Here is a 21620-nt window from a genome sequence, read left to right as displayed (position 1 = left end):
CATCCAGCCCCTCTTCCACATGCTCTGCACAGGTTTAATCTATGTGACAACCCCATGGTATCGGAGTTGTACAAAGCCCGATCTTACAGGTCGGGAAACCGAGGTGCAGAGAGCGTAACAGATGCTGTGGTTTAAACACGGCTCCCAAATTTTGTGTGCTGCAAGTTCACTTCCCCCATGCATCACGGTTGAGGGGTAACTAAGCCACTGAGCGGGGCTTAATATATTAATGGATCAGTGGGTTAACAGGAAAGTGGCCTTATGACAAAGGAGGGTTCTGCCTGACACACCTACTCGGTCTCGCCATGAGACAAACTTCACTGTCCCCCAGCGTAGCAAGAAGCCCTGCCAGACATCAGCACCATGCTCTTGAATTTTTCATCCTCCACCATGAGCTCAACAAGTCTCTATTCCTTGCAAATCACCCAGGCACAGGTATGTTGTTATAGCAACGAAAACTAGACTAAGACAACTGACTTTTGCTCCAGACTGCAGTGAGTGACGACGTCAGGAGCTCAGGTTAAATGTCAACATGTAGTCCCAGAATCGTTTTTTGGTCCCTCTTCTCTCTTGCCTCCTTTCTCATTCTCCGGTCCCATGGACACTTCTCCTCCCTCCTGCAGCACGCTCGTTTCCTACTCGTTTCCAAGAAGACGCTTACTCCCTCCCACCCCGGATCACTGGGAAAGGCTGATTCACACGAAAGCATTAGCAGCACAACCCATTACCTCTCCGTAAGAAAGTAAGTTATTATTTCTACATCACGTGAAGCCTCGTGTGTGAGAGGCACGGGGCCACGTGCTGTGAGAGCTTTGGAATCAAGTGACCTGGATTTCATGCCTGCTGCCAATAATCGTCACAACCTTAGTGAATCTGAGCCACTCTGAGCTGCCATAATCTCTGTGGAACTGGTGGAGTCTGGCTTTTGGCAGGGCTGTGGTGAGGCTAAGGTCAGTGAAATACACAAGGGCTCCTGACCCCACCGGCCTGGCACAAAACAGGAAGCAGGAAATGGGTGTCTTTGGTTGGATTCTGTTTATTCATTGATCTCTCAAGCCTGAATTTTTTTTAAGTTTATTTATTTTCATTTCATATGTATGAGTGTCTTGCCTACATGTATGTGCACATGCAGTATGTGTCTGAGGCAAGAAGAGGGCACCAGTTCTCCTGGAACTGGAGTTAAGGATGACTGTGGGTCACCATGTGGGTGCTGGGAATTCCTGTGTCCTCTGTAAGAGCAGCCAGTGCGCTTAACCATTGAGCCATCTCAATAGCCCCTCAAGCCTGATTTTTAAAAGTCAGATATTGAGGTACAATTTATTATTTATTTATAATTGTACTTATGTGAGGGTTTTTTGGGGTTGGTTTGGTTTGGTTTGGTTTTTCCAAGACAGGGTTTCTCTGTGCAGCTCTGGCTGTTCTGGAGCTCACTCTGTACATCAGGCTGGCCTTAAACTTAGAGATCCACCTGCCTTGCCTCTGAAGTGCTGGGGTTAAAGATGTGTGCCTCCACACCCAGCAATTGTACTTAGTTGTAATTTATTCATTCAAATATTTTTTAAAGGTTTATTAATTTATTATGTATACAGTATTCTGCCTGCATGTGTCCCTGCAGGCCAGAAGAGGGCACCAGATCTCATTACAGACGGTTGTGAGCCACCATGTGGGTGCTGGGAATTGAACTCACGATCTCTGGAAGACTAGTCGGGTCTCTTAACCACTGAGCCATCTCTCCAGCCCTCATTCAAATATTTATTGGGCTCCTCCCCACCCCAAGGTAGACTCTGTGTTTGGGGAGAAGCTGCAAAAACGCTGCCAGGGAAGGCCCTGCCATTGAGGTTGTTGTTAAAAAGAAGCAATAAACAAAAGATGGAGCAGCCAGTATGGTGATGCAGGCCTTTAATGCCAGCACTGGGGAGGCAGAGGCAGGTGGATCTCTGTGAGTTGGAGTCCAGCCTGGTCTACAGAGTGAGTTCTAGTCCAGTTAAAACTTCACATAGTGACACTCTGTCTCAAAAAGAGAGAGAAAGAGAAAGAGAAAGACACCGAGGAAAGATGTCCAGCGTAAACATCCCGAGGCAGACAGGACTACATGGACAGGAAGCAAGAGGCCATGTCAGGTAGAAAGGAAGGGATTCCTGAAGTGACTTCTTTGCTGCTTAAAACTCATGGTGGTGGCTAGAGATGTGGCTTAATTGGAAAAGTGCTTTGCCTAGTGTGCAGGAGGCCCTGTGTCTGATTCCCACATCACAGACACCAGGCTCCGTGGCACTTACCTGGAACCCCAGTACTCAGAAGGTAAGGGCAGGGAGACCAGCAGGACATGGTCATCTTCAGGGACAGTGAGGTTGAGCCCAGGACTATGTTAGATTCTATCTCAAAATAAATAAATCAACAAATAATAATTTAAAAAAAAAAACAATGAATGAAACTCTTGATAGACTCACATTTCATGGAGATGTAATTGGAGGCTCAGGGAGGCAGAGGAATTCGCCCAAGGTTGGACAATAACTGAATAAGAATAAAGGGATTTAAGTCCAGGCCAGTGAGCACCAAATGCTGATGCTTTTATTGTCAGACCACATTGCGTCATCTCTCCTGGGCCCTGGGCTCTCTGCTGGGATGGAAGAGTGAGGTGGGAAGGATCAGAGATAGGAGGAGTGTGCCGCCTGCTGCTCTGTGGCCACAGGGGCATATCCAAGCGGCCTCTGAACAGCTAAGGGCACTACAGTGACCTCGCTGTTCTAGTCTTCCCTCCCTCCTTCCCTAATTGAGATGTCAGCCTTCTGCCTCATTTCTTCCCATCCTGGACACCTGGCACGGGAGGGCTCTCAGCAGAGGCCAAAGACTTCCCCCTGTGCCTCCAGAACATCCTCCATCATAAAGACACTGGCTGTGGGGTGCCAGACAAGCACACTCTCGCCTCCCCCATCTCCACTCTGCTCCTTGCCCCTCTTCTCTGCCCTGCCCTCTGCCTCCCTCTCCCCCCCCCCACTCTCCCACCTCCTGCATGCTCTGAGATGAAAGGACCAATTAATCCTGCAACCACCCCCCACCTCTGAGCTGAGCTGCTTGCTGGTCCCCCAGCCATCAGCATCCCTACCAGGGCTGCCTAAGTGGTCCCAGCAAAGTGCGGCTAATTGGGGGAAAGATTGCCTCCATCCTTCCGAGGCCTGAGCTCTGCAAAGAGGGACTCTCCCAAGCTAAGCAAAGATTTTTCACCCCGAGGCGTCCTGTCATCAGAGAGAGCCGCAGGGCTGGCTACCTGTCACCCGGACCTTGTTGTTTCTTCCTTGACATGTGGGGCCTGGATACTGAGCACCTCTGTCGCATCCACCTCCTCTAGCACCACAGAGAGCAGAGCACCTGAGGGCATCCGATGAGTGTGTGTGTGTGTGTGTGTGTGTGTGTGTGTGTGTGTGTGTGTGTGCCTAGCACCCACTCACGTGGGCAGCTAGTGCATACTGAGCACTTCCTACACACCTGACACTGTGCTAGGCACCGGGGACACAGAGTGACTTACATGGTCTACACACTGCTCTCAGGCAGCTGGCATTCTGATAAAGGGGGGCAAACAGTCAAGTGGTGTCCAGTGTAGTGGGGATACATACTTCAGGGTAGGGGGACATGGGTGAAGGAGCAGTGAGGTTTCAGATAAGGGGAGATGAGGCAGGTCTTACTCTGGAAAGCGAATGACCCACCTGCTTTCTTTATGCAAAGGTCACGTTCCAGAAAAGACAAGTATTGGTGAAACCTGGGCATAGCAAAACATATTGAGGGAAGTGCATTTATCGGTTGGCTCGTTCTTTGGGGTTTGGGGGTGTTTTTTGTTTGTTTGTTTATTTGTTGTTGTTGTTTTTGAGCCAATCAGACACAACCCAGGCTGGCCCTGAACTGGATATGCAGGGGATAGCCTTGAAGTCCTGAATTCTTCTACTACTGTTCCCCCAAGTCCTGAGATTACAGGAACGTACCACCATGCCTAGGTTTTCAAGTCACATGCTGAATCCGACACAGGCGAGGCTTAGCCGTTAGCCTGCAACAGAACTCGAGAACCTCAGCTTTCCCAGAAGAAAAATGGGTTTAATACTGCTTCTCTTCCCAGCTAGCTTACAGGGCTATTGAGAGACTCCGTGGAATGAGATTTTAATTTTGTGGGGCTGCTACCTTATTACAGCGAAGTAATGCAGTTGCTGTTAGAACAGAGGCAATGTGGATGAAGTAAAGTAGCACCTCCAGGTAGATGTTCCGGGATAATCCAATTCCGATGTGTGTGGCTGGCTGAGGATCACATGAAGACGGTTTCCAAATCTGCGCGGGCAGGGATGGCGTCTTCTTATTAAGCCTTCTGAGGCTCGGAAGTACTTTGCGGTCCCTCAAGGCTGTGGTTAGTTGTCTGCTGTAGACAGCATTCTGTGCAGGGGTATCTATTACGGTCTTAATTCAGACTACTGGTTAACCTCGAGACCCCAGTTTCCATTCTCCATGACATACCTACGCTAAGAGCATGAAAATGAAACATCTCCCCATCGGCATTCTCTGCCCCAGCTTGTTGCATTGAGGAACAGCCTCCAATTCTAGAGGTATGGGGAGCCTGACAGACATGGGGGGGGGTCTGTCAACCCAGGGAGAAGCACCTGCTCACTTCATGGAATTTCTTCCTCTGGATACTACATTTTGCAGTAAAATGGAATGTTTGCCACTCAGAAGGGAGTTTATTTCACTCAGATAATACCACTAAATTGAAAGGTTTACAGCACGTATCTCCAGGAGAGTGCTCAGCAGCAATCAGATACTTGTGTGATTCCCTGCCCCCTCGGGAGCCCCTGCAGGTGCCATAGCAGCTTGGCTATGAGAATAAATGATAAGGCTGATGGAGAATGTGGTTTAGAAACTACTTTCTGACGCTGTTTGAGGAGAACAAGACTATCGCCGGGGTGGGTGGTGGCGGAATGGAAGATCAATGGCAAATGTGTCCTTGCCAGGCATTTCAAAAGCTCAAAATACAGGTTTTTCCTTTCCAGAGAGACAAGTATGGATTCATCAAACAGAATATTTACTCTGGTCTACTCCGGGCAAATCAGAGACACCTCCTTCCCTGATATTTCTAATCCAGGATGGGATGGGAGTTCTCATTTTAGAAAGAAATGAGAACTCTTACCTCTATAAGAGGTAAGAGCCTAGAAGAAAGAGAGGGGGCTGATGGGAGAGAAGAGTGCTGAAGTGTCCCTCTGGTCCTGGTACCCCCAGCTCAGCATCCTGTTTGCCGTGGTCACAAATATGGACAGTGTTCTCATCTTCTGGGTGAGAACGCAGAGTGCAGAGAGGTTAAACCACCTTTTCAAGTTCACATGGCTGGTAAGTGGCAATGAAGTATGGTCTGCTTAACTCAGGGTCACAATCAAAGTGAAGTCTCCGGTTGACCTCCCTATGGGGCCTTGTCGGGGCAAAGCACTTGGCTGTTCTTCCTCTTGCTCTGTTGCTTAAGAGGCCGAGGAATCCGTACACTAGGCTTAGAACTCCAGGTCTAACATCCTTTTCTGTTGATAAATTTGGCTTCTAAATAAATAATTCTCCTGTCCATTCCTGTCTGTAGCACCCATCTCCTCCCTCCGGGGCTGATTAGTCTCTTCCCCTACTGACATCTTCCCACATTTGCCTAGCTCCTTCTTTTTACCCCTCACGCGATAATTCAGCACACACATACACACACACACACACACACACACACACACACACACACACCACTCACCTTCCCCCCACACACCCATATGCAAAATAAAATTAGAAACATGCCCAACTCTCAAGGTATTTAAGGAATGGAGATTTTTAATCAGTATGGCCCAGACTGAGGCCTTTGGGTCCCCTCCATCCCAAGCCTGTGTGAGAGGCAGGCAGAGCCTGTGCAGGGGGGCCAGGCAGCTCGTGACTCAAAGCTGCCCTGGAAGGAAAAGGACCTCTTGTGCTTCCTTGTGTCTGTCCTGGGCCAACAGATTCTCAGGAGCCACCACCTGGAATGCTGTTCTTCCTCTCGTGTTTAAGATCCTTTTAGAACACGAAAAAGGCTTCCTGGCCCCTTTTTTATTTTTATGTATGCTGATAAAATACAGAGAAAACAGTGTCTGATGATTCAAAAATAGAGGCTAAGCCGATCGGCATATGGCCTTCGCTTCAAAGGATTGCTCGTTTTAATCAACCAGTTGAGATACCAATAAGCATTTATTATGTTTGCTTGTACACAGAGGAGTGGGGGAAGGCCATGGGAGCCATGACAGCTTGGGAGACTGAGGCTAGGAAAAGCATGGATATTCTTGTGGTGTTTCATGGTCTTAGACTCCCCCTACATGCATGGATGCACACACCACACACACACACACACACACACACACACACACACACACACACACACACGGATGCCATACACTAGTGTCACCACCCTGTCACTGTCTCGTGGCACACACATGAAAATAGTATGAGAAGGAGATACACAGGGGCAGGAGAAGCTCAGGTCAAAGTCTGTGTCTGGAAAAAGCCCTGTTGTCCTCCCCTCTCCCAAACCAAAGCCGACCCCCCGGGTCCCAGGTGATGCTGAAGTGGACAGAGGCTGAAAACAGGAGCATCGGGCTAGAACCAGGTTCAAAACCAGGCCCCACCACTCACCTGCTGCATGACCTTGGCCATGTGACTTAGCATCACCTTCTTGGCCCTAGAATGGGGCTCAGCGAGCTTCCGGGATCATATTGGAGGATTAATGCCGCTGTCAGGTCATGGGTTCAGCACAGTGCCTGTTACTCAGGAAAGGGCCAGTCTGTAGTGCTAATGATGATCTAAGACACAGCCACTGTCATTCCATCTTCTGTTCTACACAAGACCCTGGAATGTAGGCTCGCCCAGCAAATACTAAACGGTGGATATTGACACCCAGGTACATTGGCTCTCACCCCTCAGTTCACAGACCTTCTGAGATAATGCTGATTTTCATGGGTGTTGCCCTGGTAAGCAGAGCTCTCTACAGCCCACATCCCCTCACCCCCTATATACACACAAGGTTTCCTTGGTCCTGGCCGGCAGCAGGGAGGGATGGTAGACAGGAAGAGAAGAGGGAGCAGGGGAGGTCAGGGTCTGGCTGGAACTACTGTATCAGGGCTGAATCCCCATCTCCCAGTTGGAACTGGGGTTGCAGTAGGGCAGGGCGCCACAACCCGCCCTGGGGGAGCCGAGAAGGGCGGGGATGTGGGGGGCAAGTCCTCAGTGCTGAGCCAGTGGCCAGAGCACCGCCCCCAGGAGCGGAGGGAGGGGTGGCGGAGCTGGGGGGTGCCCAGCTGCCATCCCCGCCGCCTCCTGGCCCCCATTCTCTGGTGCCCAAGTAGAAGGGCGGCAGCTGCCCGCTCCCTCCTCCCCACACCCCCGCTACCTGCCCAGTCCCCGAAGCGAAGCGTGAGGAGGCTGCGAGCCAGTCGGGCGAGCCCATAACTTTGCAGCCTCGGGGATAACCAAGGCCGGCGGCGTCCAGGGCTCCTCCTGTCGCGATCCGAGCTCGGTGAGTTCGTTCCCTAGTCCTCTGCGGCGCTGCGGCCGCTCCGGGGGGCGGCTGCCGGGGCGTCCAGCAGGCAGTGGCGGAGGAACCGGCGGGTGCCCGTGCTGCCTGGGGTCCGCAGGGCTCCGGGGCCGCCCTCAGAGGCTGGTGGGGCGGACGCCGGTGCTGAGCGGACAGCTCCCCACGCTCGGGGTCGCCAGCCACTCTCTGCGGGCCTTTGCCGGACGCAGGGCCCCCCGGCTGCATCTGCCCACCGGGCGCCCCGCACTCCCCCAGCCCCTGTCCTTCGCCTTCCCAGAGCCGCGGCGCATCTGGAGGCTGCTCCCGCGCCCCCCTGGCGACTGGCGCCGGGAAGACACTTGCTTCCCTCGCCGGAGCCTGGTACCTAGGGCTCTATGAAGTGGGCAGCGCCCCCGTGGCCTCCGGGGATGCATGGCTATGGGGGCGCTGAGCCCCCAGCGATCACAGAGTCGTGCCCTGAGCTGCGTCCCAGCTGTGCAGAGAGACTGCAGGTCCCCAGAGCGGTAAACACAGTCACCTGCAAAGAAGATTTCAAGGTGACCAATGTCTCAGCCAGGATGGACGGGACAGCTTGGACACAGGCCCTGTGGCATCCATCCATCCTGGGTGCAGCCACCTTCCCAGAACTTTTCTCGTGCCTCCTTCTGGCCGATTACTTAGACCACTGGAAAGTTCTCCTCGACACACACAGAACCTATTTCCCCGTGGTATCCCAAGTCGGGCAGAGGCCCCAGCTGTAAGAGGTGAAGCTGCATTCAGTTCTGTGTAGGGGTGTCAACCCAGGAAATGCTGCCAAGCATCCATCCACGAGTCCACCCAAGACGAGCTTCTTGGCATGGAAAGGGTTTAGGCGCCTTGGGGATTGTTTGGGTTTCTCCCGCCAGGAAAGCGAAAGGCGGGTGCGAGTGGGGGATTTCAATTTCATTGCCTCAGAGGAAAACACTCTTTTGCAAAGATTTTATAGAAATAGTCAGGGCAGCCAGCGGCTGGAAAATGAACTGATCAGGACCCACTGGCACAAGCAGTCTAGCTATACTTCCACCCTCCCCAGCCCCTGAACACTGTATCGATTGTTTAATTGATTTTGAAAAGAAAAAGCCAGGTGGCAGGGGGTGGGTATACACACACATACCCAGAGGCACACAGATAACACGTAGAGTCGCAGGCAAGGGAACACACATCATGATCCACAGCACAACTACTTCCAGAGAGCCTTGGGTAACCTGTGAGGTCACAGAATATTGCTCAAGACAGGAGTGGGGGGAGGGGTGAATCAAGATTTCCAAGAGTCCAGCGGGTCTCACCACCCCCACTGGATCGTTCTTTCTCCTAGAGAAGCCTCAGCTAGAGATCCCCAAAATGGGTTTTCACTACCGTGATACCGTAGCAGTTTCACCCCTCAGCTCCTAAACCCCACGCCGCCCCACATACAATCACTCCAGACTGCAAACAGGCCCTTCCCTCCTGTGCCTGACCTCCATGACTCCAAGGCAACAGGGACTTCTTATCCGAAGAAGGTCTGGCCAGAGGCAGGCCCGCTGTGGTCTCTGGGTTTCTAATCTGCTTGGTCCTAAATTAGGGAAACCGGAAAGGGTGGTCCGAGGGGGCAGAGTTTGGGAGATTTGTGTACAGCCCTCCGGACCTTTGACCAAGGAGAAGAGGACCAGGATGACCCTGGACAACGCTGTAAGGCTTCCTCTCTCCTTGCGCCCCTTAGGAATGTAATCGAGGAAGAGGATGCTGGCCCTGCGGCTGCTCAACGTGGTGGCCCCCGCCTACTTCCTTTGCATTTCCCTGGTGACCTTCGTCCTGCAGCTCTTCCTCTTCCTGCCCAGCATGCGTGAGGACCCCACAGCCACCCCGCTCTTCTCGCCTGCCGTGCTTCACGGGGCGCTCTTCCTGTTCCTCTCAGCCAATGCCCTGGGCAATTACATCCTGGTCATCCAGAACTCCCCAGACGACCTGGGTACCTGCCAGGGAACCTCATCCCAGCGATCTCAGTGCCCACCACCCAGCGCCCACTTCTGCCGAGTGTGCTCCCGAGTCACGCTGAGGCACGACCATCACTGTTTCTTCACTGGCAACTGCATCGGTAGCAGGAACATGCGCAACTTCATCCTGTTCTGCCTCTACACCTCGCTGGCCTGTCTTTACTCCATGGTAGCCGGCGTGGCCTACATCTCAGCTGTCCTTTCCATCTCCTTCGCCCATCCCCTGGCCTTCCTCACGCTCCTGCCCACTTCAATCAGCCAGTTCTTCTCCGGTGAGTGGGCCTGGGCAGGTCTGGCAGACAAGACCTCCTAGCCCAAACCCAAGTTCTTTCAAATAAAAGCACAGGATATATTCAGTTCAAAGCGCCAGATAACCAGTCATTTGGTGTAATTATGCCCCAGTATTTCAGGAGGCATACCAAGAGAACAGATTGTAATCTATCAGAGATTCAGATTAACTGGGCATGCTCTATTTCCTCTGACATTTGGCCCCCCTCATCTCTCATACTATATGTTACTCATAAAACTATGGCAACCAAGCTCTCCACCTCTCAGGAGCGGCACTCTCCTTCAGAGCTCATGCTATGCTCCCCGTTGACCTGGACCCCACCCCACCCCCAATCCTGTCCACATATTCCTTCAGGAGCTTTTTACCAAACAGCCACAGCTACGCTTGACTTCAGGCTGTGCTCAGCAGGAGGCCAACTGCTCACCTCCAACCTCCCACCCACCAGGTTTGACACACTAGGCTCTTCTGCAATTGACAAGTGGCTCAGAGCCACTTCACAGCTTACAAGTCCACACTCCAGAGATCCAGTCTGCTGTGGGATCTGACCCTTTGGAAGGCTCTGACACCTGCTGGAGCCAGGCACATGAGTCCTCATACTGGTGCTCACGTGGGGATGAGGACTGTAATCTGAATAGTGTGTCTCAAAGAACATCCCATGACGCCCTGGGAGACTCTGCTCCTGGCCTTGGCATTTGTCCCTACTTCATTTTTTTCCACTCTTTTCTTACCTTGACCTTTGATTGCGACCAATTTGATCTCTACCATTAGTAGTGTGTACACAAAGGTGTGTGTCTGGTGTTCTTAGGTCCACTTCTCAGATAAAGAAACTGAGTCTTATCTGGAACTAAATGACCTGCTTAGCGTCTTACTTCCCTGGAATAGTTATCTCTGGCTTGTATCCAGATGCTTAAACCACAATCCAGTGCTCTTCCTCAGTTCCCATAGTCCCAAACACAATGACTTGACCTTCTAGGCTCACAGAAAGACAGCTGCTTCTACAGAGAAGCTGACTGTCCTGGTGCACCTGGACTGGATTGAACTGGGCTGGACTAGACTGGACTGGACTGGACTGGGCTGGGCATTTGAAAAAAAAAACTGGCTATACCCTAGGGGAGCTCTCATTTCAGCCCCTGTCTTATCTATAACCCAGCTCTTCCCAGACATAGAACTAGCATGCCAGTTGGCAGTGGGAACACAGCAGCCCAGGGAGGACCAGCCACGGGAAATGCCTGGAGGGCTGGTGGCGAAGCTGGGCCCAGAACTTGGAGCTCTGGGGCCTTCTGGATCTTGGTGCTGGCACAGGAGGCTGCCAAGACTGAAATAAGCAGGATGGGGGAGGGTAGGTGGGTGGGCTGGGGGTGGAGTGTGAGAGCAGGCAGGTGGAGTGATGAGGAGAGCCAGAGAACCTGATTACACATCTTTTCCCAAGTAGTCTCACAACCATAAAAATGGGTGGTTCCAGAAGGAGGACCTTGAAAGGGTTGGATTTAAGTCTGGGCGTGAGGCCTGGCCATATGTGCTAGGTTTGGGAAATATGGAAGAAAGGAAGCCTCTCGCTTTGATCTGATGGGAGAAAAGAGCCAGCCCATGCCCACCTCAGGGCCCAGGCATCTGTTCTGGCTTTAGAATGAGTCTCACCATCCTTCACCATGCCCACTAGAAAAAGGAATTCAAGACTTCTCATCACCAGACCCACCTCCTCTTCCTCCTTTACTGACACTTCACATCCTTCCCTGGTCCTCTCCACTCACATACACTTTCCTGTTCAGCTCCCTCCTTTGAGATTTCTCTTCTCCAGTTCCTAGTCCAAATGGTCCAGAGCATACCCTCTTGGCCGCTCAGAACAGGTGGGCAGGAGAGTGTACCAAGGCAGTTGTTGAATAGAAATCACCCCTGAGGTCAAGACCTGCCATGAGCACCTGAGATGGCAGTGAGTGGGGCCTTGAAAGCCCCCCACCTTTATGGAGGGGGGGTGTTTCTAAAAATGCAAATACCACTGAGTCCAGACCCTCGGCTAACACCAAAGGTAAGAGAGAGGTCAGCTGAGGAAGTCTGAAACAGGTTCTTTCCTTTGGCTTCATGCCACCTGTCTGAGCCCCATTCTTATCTAGAGAATGGAGATGACACCATCTAGCATGTGCCACGGGGTGTTTGGATTAGCATGAGTTAGTAGATAGCACTAGAAGGTCCGGTGGGAGAAAAAGATGGCTAGAACTTACTGAGTACCTATCTTGTGCCCCAAAGGCTGTGTCTCATCGCATCCAATCCAAATCTGGGAGACGGCTAGTCTATGTTTTTTAAGGCTGGGGAGCCAAAGGCTCTGCCAGGTTAACTTGTTTCTGAGCCATGTCGGTTTGGATTCTGGGTTCGTTTGGTTCTGCTCTGCCACCCTGCCTGTCTAGTCTTGCTTCCTTGCTGAATGGGCCTCTCTCTGAGGAGGGGGGATTGCGGATGCCCAAATGGATGACAGAATATGCTGGGGGATGGTTTGGCAGGGGTGCTAGAGATGGCCGCCGCGAGGAGGGCAAGGACCGAGGAAATCAGATGATGTAATCTTTCAGGTCCCTTAAGAAAGTTCTGTGATTTTTCTGAAAGAGGAAGTATTATTACATAGTTTAGAGGCGCTGAAGCAGCCAGGCCTGGTAACTTCAAACACTTTGAAAGAGAGAAAGAAAGCAGCTCCCCAGAATAGCCTTTTGTGGCTGCTGCATGGGGCCAGCAAAAGGCAGAAAGGTCTTTGCCTCATGCCTTGATTTAGAAACCTGTGGGAAATGGTTTCCATCTGCCTGGCTTGTTCCTGGGGCTGAGTTGCAAGGCAGGCCTGAGCTTGACAGCTCCCAGGCTCTCACATCCTAGCTTGAGGGCTAGCTTGCCCATCAGTGTTCCTCAGGCTGGAAGGGCACCACGTCCCCGGGAGTCTCTGTCCTGCACATGGCTGCCCAAGCTAATTTGTACTGACAAGGAAAAAAGTGGGTCACAGGATGGTCCAGCCCCACTTGAGTCTCTTGGATGCCCCCCCAACAATGGTGGAGGGGGTTCTCTAAATGCCAGCTGGAACAAGGTTTCTGTCCTCTGGGCAGCTGGACCTATCTGTCTCTAACTTTGCAAAGAAAATCCTGCTACCCAAGCTCCTAGGGTTGAGGAAAGAGGCTTCACATGAGCAAGCCAGCAAATCGATTCATCTTGGCTGCTGAATCCATCATGGATCAGACTAGCAGGTGTTGAAGCCTGCTTCTCAGGAGTCTGGAAACTGGAGCCTGGGAAGAGGTAGGCTGGGGCAAGGAGGTGCTGGGGGAAGGGAAGACGAGGGAGATGTGTGTGGGTAGACATCCCTGAAGCAGGTACCCCAGCCTCACTGGAGAAGGTGGTGGTGGGGTGGCCTCTGAGTTCTAGTCTCAACCCACTGCTCTGGCTGCCAAGCATGTCAGGGTGGTTGTAAGCATGTCAAGGTAGATGTTTACTACAGCTACCACAGCTGCAGCCCAGCCCGGACTCCAAGCCCTGGAAAGGTGGGGGAAGGCCGGAGGGTCTTATTCTCCTCCTCTGAGCCTTGATATTCAGCACTGAGTAGAAACCACAGCACTGGAAACTCACAACCCCTGTAATCCTGTAAACCTGTGAAGCATTATCATAGCCATTTTGCCAATAAGCAACCTACAACTCAGAGAGGTTAAGAAATCTGCGCAAGTCCACCCAGCTGGGAGATTCAAATCCAGCATGGACTAATCCTCCCACCTCAAACTCTGAGGACACATGAGACCTCTTACTAGTGGACCTTTAAAAACAGCCACAGGGAGTGCTGGGTTTGAAGGGTGTAGAGGAGGTGCTGTCCCGTGTTAGGGTGCTGAACTGATGGCCTGGGCAGGGGCCGGGGGTGGGGGGGTGGGGTGGGGGGGGGTGGGGGTGGGGGTGCTGTTAGAGCCTTAGCCGGCTGACGTTGACTGACAGGCAGGACTGCTTTGGCCGAGTGTTCCAGTGTCTGCTTCTTTTGTTAACATTAATGACTGAATTGTTCTCTAAGTCAGCTCTGTGCGCTGTCCTTGAAGCTGAGCTTGTGACTTGGTCCCATGACCAGGTCCTGTCCTCCATCATGCTGTCAATTTCCCAGATCCTCCCAGACAGTGCTCCCAGACAGTGCTCCCAGACAGTGCTCCCAGCCTCACCGGGAGAACTAACAGCAGTCTAGACAGCTGCCCAGGTGCCAGCTCCCTCTTTAGGGTCCTAAGCTCGCTCCTCTCTCTTCATGTGTACCCCCCCCCCGCCACACCTCGCTTCCAATCCAGAAAGCGAAATGGGGAGCATTTCTGCCTCTAGGGAAATGTGCAGCGTCTGGGCTGTGCCAGAAATGCTGAGGGCCCTTTTCGCTGAGCCCATCTAGCTTGTTCTCCGTCCCCCTAGGCCCCCGGCTCTTGCCCCCTCCTCAGGAGCCGTCAGCACTAAGGAAAACTTGGGGCAAGGAACTCAGCCACAGTCTCACACACAGGCTGCATTTTGCTACAAATCGCACACTTCCAGCTCGTGAGCCTCTCTCTCCCTTGCCTGGCAGCAGAAAGCGCCAGAGCGAGGAGGAGCGCCTGGGTACGTGGCCTGGATGTAAAGTGGTCTGGTGTTTCCCTTCCCCCCCGACAGGAGCTGTCCTCGGTTCTGACATGTTCGTCATCCTCATGCTCTACCTCTGGTTTGCCGTCGGTCTGGCCTGCGCGGGTTTCTGCTGCCACCAGCTGCTGCTGATTCTCCGGGGGCAGACCCGCTACCAGGTTCGAAAGGGGGTGGCGGTGAGAGCCCGGCCCTGGCGCAAGAACTTACAGGAGGTCTTCGGAAAGAGGTGGCTGCTGGGCTTGCTGGTCCCCATGTTCAATGTCGGGACCGAAAGCTCCAAGCAGCAGGACAAATAGCGGGCAAGTACGCCTGCCGTCTCCTGAACGTAAGACCACAGCACCCCTGTCTCCACCTGTGACACAGCACACCCTCCCCTAGGAAGGGCCTCATATCCACCCCAGCTCTTCCACCCTCAGAGGATTTATAAACAGATGCATTCTGACATGGAGGGGAAATGGCCACCTGGGTACCGCTAGGCTGCCCACGGGCCAGCCAGGTAGGTAGCTGCTAACCTGTTAGGGTGTTTCTGCTCCACGTTGTTATCTCCTGAGAAGCCCCTCCCCCGCTCCCTGCCTGGCCCATCCACTCTCGTGTCTCAGGCCATCACCGCTTCTGCTAAAGTCCTTCTCTTCGTGTTGATAGTGGAGACTACATTCTTGTTGTGGGTGGGAGACTCCACAGGCCCTGGAGGCTGGTAAATGGTACAGTTAACAAGCATGAACAGCCGTCCAGTAAGCTTTACCAACTGCTAGTGAAAATGGGAAGGGGTGGGGACCCACACTCATCTCCTATAAGGGATAGTCAGCAGCGTGTGTGTCGAGGGGACCACAAGCACTTACTTCAATCAATGGCCTAGCATTTTTTAACGCTGTTCCCTTCCCAGACTGCCCCAGCTGGCCACCCCAGCCCAGCCAGCCCAGGAGTTAGCTGGATACTTCTTTTCCCTGGAATTCCTCTGTCATTTGGTCTCCAGCCTCAGATTTTTGCTAGATATTGGGAAGGGAAGAAGGAAAGAGAAAGGGGAGTTACCCATAAGTAAATAAGGGAAGTGTGTTTCTATATAGCCTTATATACCATATATAAATGTGTGTGTGTGTGTGTGTGTGTGTGTGTGTGTGTGTGTGAGGGGGCAAAGGTGAGGAGTGTTGTTATAAGCACAGAGGAAGAGTGAGTTTTGGAGGGGAAGGATGGAAGGGCAAATGGGTTGACTCTCTCGCAACCAAAGCCATCCGGTGTTTGAATACTACCTGGAATATTCAAACTGACCATCGGCAGTATTTTAACAGGATCTAGGCGGTTATCTGCCAGGAGTACTATGAAAGAGACTTTTGATCTAGTCCTAGATGAACTTAGAGATCCCTTTACAGTCCTGATTCTAAGGTCCTCTTTGCCATTGCTGGGTCCATGGGCAAGGTCTTTAGAGACCCCTGGGGGTTACCTGCTCTCATGGGGCAAGGGGTGGGATGAGCATGGGAAGACTCTAGAAATCAGAACACAGACTTTCTGCACCCAACCCAGCCAATCTGGAGACTTCCTGATGTTAGCAGTGGCTGAGAGGGGCTAGCACTGGAGGACGGGGAGGTGTAGCTGTGTTAGGGTCAGGTGGGGGCAGTTGTAGGGAGAGAAAAGTCTGAAGGTCATGCTCAGTCCTGAGGGGTTGGTGGGGGTGACAGAATATGAGGGTGCAATTGCCAGTCCATTGCTGCCAGTCTGACCAGCTCTAGATGGGGGCACCGCATTGTATTCTGAGACGCAGAGGACCAGACAGACCCACGGGCACATGAAGGAGTGGGAGCCACGTAAAAACCCTCTCCCAACTTGGTCCCAAGGCCAATCTAACATCCATACAGGCACTGAGGCTGAAGCCCACACCTGGCCTGCAGTATCCAGTGGGTAGCCACAGCGACCCCAACCATTGCTCCGTAAGACCCTGGATTCTTGAACAGAGGCTGGGGCGATCTTATGCAGGCCCTCCTTTGGTGCCCTCCAGAGGGCTAATGTAATAATGAGTTTTCTGCTCACACTTCTCCCTCCAGCATTCATTATTTTGGGGCCTCCCCTTTGTTCAACCTCCATCCGTTCATCCTGCCTATATCTATCAAGCACCAACAGTGGGCTGGGTCTCAGTCACTAGCAATCCAGATGCCGATCTGACAATTCCACTCTACGACCTTGGCAGTCTTTGAAGCCCGGCCCCCTTGGAGGGAAAATGTGTCGTAGGGTTGAAGGGGAGCCCAGGCTTCCTCGGTGGAGGAGCCATGAGAGGTGTCTTCACGGACAATTCTGGCCACCCCTTAGCAGCATGAGGGAACAAGGGGTGGGAGAGGTCTGGACAGTTCAGGACTTGGAGCTCTCTTGACCCTAGAGTTCAAACTTGAAAGGCCCTGCTTTGTCCAGGCTCAGCACCACGGAGCCTGACATCCCAGAAGGGAAAGGGAGAGCTTCAGGTGTCTAGCTCCTTAAACACTGGTCGCTGAGGGGTGGCTGTGGGGACTCTGCCAGGTGTGGTACGTGAGTAGCCTTTGTGCCCATGGCCCTCTGTTGTTAATGAAGACTATCAATAAAATATGTGGTTTTCAACTGTATTTGACTTGACTGTCTGGTTGGTGGCAGGACTGCAGGAACGGCATGTACTGATGCTGATTTACAATGATTAAGAATACTTCTGGGGGGTGCTGGGCAGTGGTGGCGCACACCTTTAATCCCAGCACTCGGGAGGCAGAGCCAGACGGATCTCTGTGAGTTTGAGGCCAGCCTGGACTACAGAGTGAGATCCAGAACAGACACCAAAACTACACAGAGAAACCCTGTGTCGGAAAGAAAAAAAAAAAAAAAACTTCTGGGGGCTGGAGAGATTGCTCAGTGGTTAAGAGCACTGGCTTCTCTTCCAGAAGACCCGAGTTCAATTCCCATCACACATGGCAGCTCACAATTGTCTTTAACTCCAGTTCCAAGGGATCTGTCTGACACCTTCACACCAATGAACATAAAATAATTAAAAAAAAAAAAAGAACACTTCTGTTCCAGTGAGTAAGTAACTATAGCAAGATTTCCTGAGTAATGCACTTCTGGTACCCCTGTTCCTCCCTAGAGACCCCAGATTCACTGAACAATCTGGCACTAATCCAGGACTCTGCTTCAATCCCCCCTCACTCTCTACATATACCTATGTCTGTTGTGTCTGGTCAGGGCCATGCAGTGTGGTGGTAGTATGATTCTCAGCCTTGGTGTGTAGTAGGTATATGGCCCTGGGGTCTGTGAACCACAGAGACCATGAATGAAAGATCTCATCTAAGAACTTTCCGCTCCCTCCTCCTCCTTGGTACAGAGGGGTGGGTAGGGAAGAGGATGGAAGGCCATCTGCTTCTTCATCCCAGCTAGCAGGCTAACTGGAGGACAAGCCAGGGCCTCCTGATCCCTCAGGTTGCCAGTATTGGGGGCAGTCAGGAGGGGTACAAGCCTCTGAAGCATCCTAAAGACACACAGGACAAATGGGCCAATGCTGACTCTGTGTCACCCATCAAAGCCCAGACCAACACAACAGGCAGCAGGCCAAACCCTGATAGACCAGGCAGCCCACTGTCAGCATGTTCTAGAGGTCATGGCCTGTCCATCCCATAGGCCAACACCACACCTGCCCTTTTGAGCCCAGTGCCCTTGATGCCTAGCAGGGATGGGGTACACAGTCACTGCTCAACAATTACTTGCTTCCCATCGCTTACTCCCCAGATGTGACCAGTGCCACGCCCTGCACACTGCAGGTTCAGGAAACTCTGATGCTGTGGCTGTTTTTGCTCTGGGAGAGGCTCCTGGGAGTGCTCAGAGAGGCAGAGAATGTATGTCCAGCTGTCAGGATGGGGTAAGGCTTCCATTTGTGCAGGCCTGGGTAGATGGGTGAGATGTGTGCAGCTTGAGAGGGAGAGGGGCATTCTAGGTAGGAGCGTGCCTGGAGCCTTAGAGCGCAGGGGCCATCACAGTGACAGGGAATGAAATCCGAGGGCTGTTGTGTGAGCAGGAAAGACTTGGCACGCCAAGCTGGGGTATCTGTAGCGAGTTTGAGGGACAATAGGGAGCCACTGACATTCTGGAATGGCAGCATCAGCGCCGGACCGCAAAGAAGAAAAAAGTAACGTCTTGGAGGACAGAGGAAGAGGGAGAAATGGAGTGACCTGACAGTCTGGGTGGAGGCAGGGCTGTGGGCTAGGAGAGAGGAGCCGTGGGTCAGACACTTCTCAGACACATGGTGTGACTAGAAGGGGGCCACAGAGAGGGGACCCAAGACAGCCTGCAGCTTGAGACAGAGTGAATCGGGTGACTTCAAGGGACACTGGCATAGGGAGGTCAGGATGCTGAGGATCTGGGCCACAGAAGCACTTACCTTTATCATTGGCCTAGCAGCAATTGATAATGTCATAGTCAACTGCCACCCTGCCACCTTGGTGGAAGAAGGAATTTGGAGGGACATCTGCAGGCCACACTTTGCAGCAGGACTCTTGACCCACAAAGGTGAGTCAAGGCTATGTGCCTATTTCAGAAAGAAGCCATGGGTACTCTGGCTTTACATTCAGTACTTGAGGGAAACACCTGCCCCTTTCCCCCCAGTGCCTAAGTATCCCCCTCCAGACAGTGTGTGCACTCTGTTTTGACCCATGTCCTGGTCAAGCAAGGTATAAGCACCCCCACTCTTAGGTCCAGGAGCACACAAGACTCTGGGAAGAGAGCAAACTCATGGAATTTTGAACTTATGGACCCTCTGCTTCAACAAGCTGGCCCTTAGCTCCCAGGAACTAAACTCCTTCCCTAGGGCCTCCACAGTCCTCCACATTGTCTGCGTTTGCCTGCCCCAAAGGGCCCTGGCTTCTGTTTGTGTCCTGTGTCCTCCAAGTGGTCCTGCTCTGCCTCCAGGTACCCTCACAGGGATACTTTCAATGTGTCCCCCAAGTGGGTAAAAAGGAGGAATAGGCTGGAGAGCCGGCTCAGTGATTACGAGCACATACTGCTCTTCCAGAGGACCTGAGTTCAGGTCCCAGCACCCACATCAGGTGGCTCACAATCACCTGTAACTCCAGCTCCATGAGATCCCAATACCTCTGGCCTCTTCTAGAACCTGCACTCATGTGCACAGATACACCGAGACACACTCACACAATTGAAAAATGATTTTAAAAAAATTTAAGGGCTGGAGAGATGGCTCAGAGGTTAAGAGCACTGGCTGTTCTTCCAGAGGTCCTGAGTTCAATTCCCAGCAACCACATGGTGGCTCACAACCATCCGTAATGAGATCTGGTGCCCTCTTCTGGCCTGTAGGCATACACACAGGCAGAACATTGTCTATATAATAAATACATCTTTTAAAAAAAAAATAAAGAAAGAAGGATGTGCAGGGACCAAGGACCCAACTGCTTTAGTGAGGAGGCAGAGCCTAGATCTCCCCTGTGGCCCCGTGAGCCTGCCGTGTGGGGCAGGAGGTGCCTGGAAACAGCTCCTCGGCTCCCACCCTCCACGCTCTCGTTGTACACCCTGCCTGCCGGCCCAGCTACTCCACTCATTCTTCAGGCACTCACTGACTCTGACTCTGTGCCAGGCACGATGCCAAGAACCAGAAAAGCAAAGATGAATGAGACCTCAGGGAGCTCACGGGGAAGAAGACGAATTGCAGACGGTTGTGATTCAGCAGGAGGAACCGGCTGACGGGAGGACAAGGCGCTACGGGAGCCTGCAGGACTGACTGCACAGCACCCCCTCAAACGTGGGTGGGCTGGAAGGCTTCCCAGAGGAGGCAACATGGAGATCAGGCAGGATGCATAGGAGCACACCAGACAGGCAAGCAGGGCTTGGGGGTGGGAATGGAGGAAGGGTGTGCGTCGACAGAGAGGCTTCTGTGATCAAGTCAGGGTTTGAAAGTGATGAGGTGTGGGGATGCGTCCGTCAGCCACAGTTAGGGATCCCCATGCTCCCCAACAACCCTGCCTCGTCTCTTTGATATTTTTTTTTAAATGAAACCAGGCCTCACCTCAGCTCCTGCTGTCCTCTGGGTGAGGAAAGTACCAGCTGATGTCTGAGTGGTCTCTGCACTGGAGACCATTTCTGAGGGAATCTGTCCAAGGCTGCTGATGAATTTGGCTGGGAACGTAAATAATCTCTTGACTCCCTGTGCCAACTGAGGGGCTCATGGGAGCTCCTCACCACCCCTGCCTTCCCGAATAGCTTCAGCAAGCAGAGTGGAAGGAAGCCCTCCTACCACAATGACTTACGGGAAGACCATGAAATGCAGGGGAAGACCCTTCCTTGTCTTCTGTCCCCTTTATCTCGCCTGGCAAGACATTCCCTTGTGGCTGTCTATGCCCAATGACCCGGTAGCCCCTCACAGTTCTTCCTTTAGTCCAGATATCCTTTGTCTAGATATCTCCCACCCTGTCTACATCTTGTTCCTCTAAAGGGCTTCGCTTCACCTGAACCAGACTAGTCTGGAACCATCTGCCTGAAGTCCCATGGTTCTCCGTTGGTGTGATTGCCTCCTCCTGTGGGTTTATATAATGCCTGTACCACACACCTTCGGGGACAGGAATGGAGAGGGTGGGGTCTTTTACCTAACTCCATTCCACGCTGATATATTCTTAATAGGATTAATAATGACTAGCATTGACCGGGCATTCCCCATCTGCCTGGCGCTTGTTCTTCATATACTTTGCCTGTATTATCGTTCATTCCCTAGAGCAACTTGGTGAATAGTCAGCTCTGTTATAACCCTGTTTTCCAAGTTTGGAAGGGGTGGGGGTGGGAGCTCAGAGAAAGTTACTAATTTGCCCAAAGCCTCGCAGACAGTAAGTGGCAAAGCCTAGCTTCATAGCCACGCAGCCTGCTCCGGTGTCTAGACTTTCTCTCCAGGCACCAGCCTCTGCCTTGTGAATTATTGTAAACATTCAACAAATTCCCTGCTGAAAAGAACAAGGAGTCAAACTTTCCCTTGATAATTCTTGGGTTCATTCCTTTATTGTATGCACTGAGCAGCTAGAATGTAACAGGAATTAGTGGTACAACCTCTGCCTGGAAGGGATGCTCATGATGCCTAATGGAAGCTGGTGTGCCGGGCCTCCCCAACGTGGGGATAGTGACCACTTTACAACTTTCTGGGCTCTGGGATGAAACTTCTCTAGGGAAAAACCTGAGCTCCTTCTGGCTG

The 21620-nt window shown here is 52.3% G+C and overlaps 1 protein-coding gene across 1 annotated transcript; it reads left to right on the top strand.

Moving 5' to 3' along the window:
• The first annotated feature begins 9295 nt into the window (after nt 1–9295).
• On the top strand, nt 9296–14733 carry Zdhhc22 (zinc finger DHHC-type palmitoyltransferase 22). Its single transcript, XM_059279058.1, has 2 exons — nt 9296–9821; nt 14468–14733. Exons 1-2 carry the CDS (start codon nt 9296–9298, stop codon nt 14731–14733), a joined length of 792 nt encoding a protein of 263 aa, XP_059135041.1.
• Nucleotides 14734–21620: the final 6887 nt, after the last annotated feature.

This window comes from Peromyscus eremicus, chromosome 14 (assembly GCF_949786415.1).
Source record: "Peromyscus eremicus chromosome 14, PerEre_H2_v1, whole genome shotgun sequence".
NCBI lineage: Eukaryota > Metazoa > Chordata > Mammalia > Rodentia > Cricetidae > Peromyscus > Peromyscus eremicus.
The sequence above is the reverse complement of the archived record's forward strand: the minus strand, read 5'-3'. Positions and strand labels throughout refer to the sequence as shown.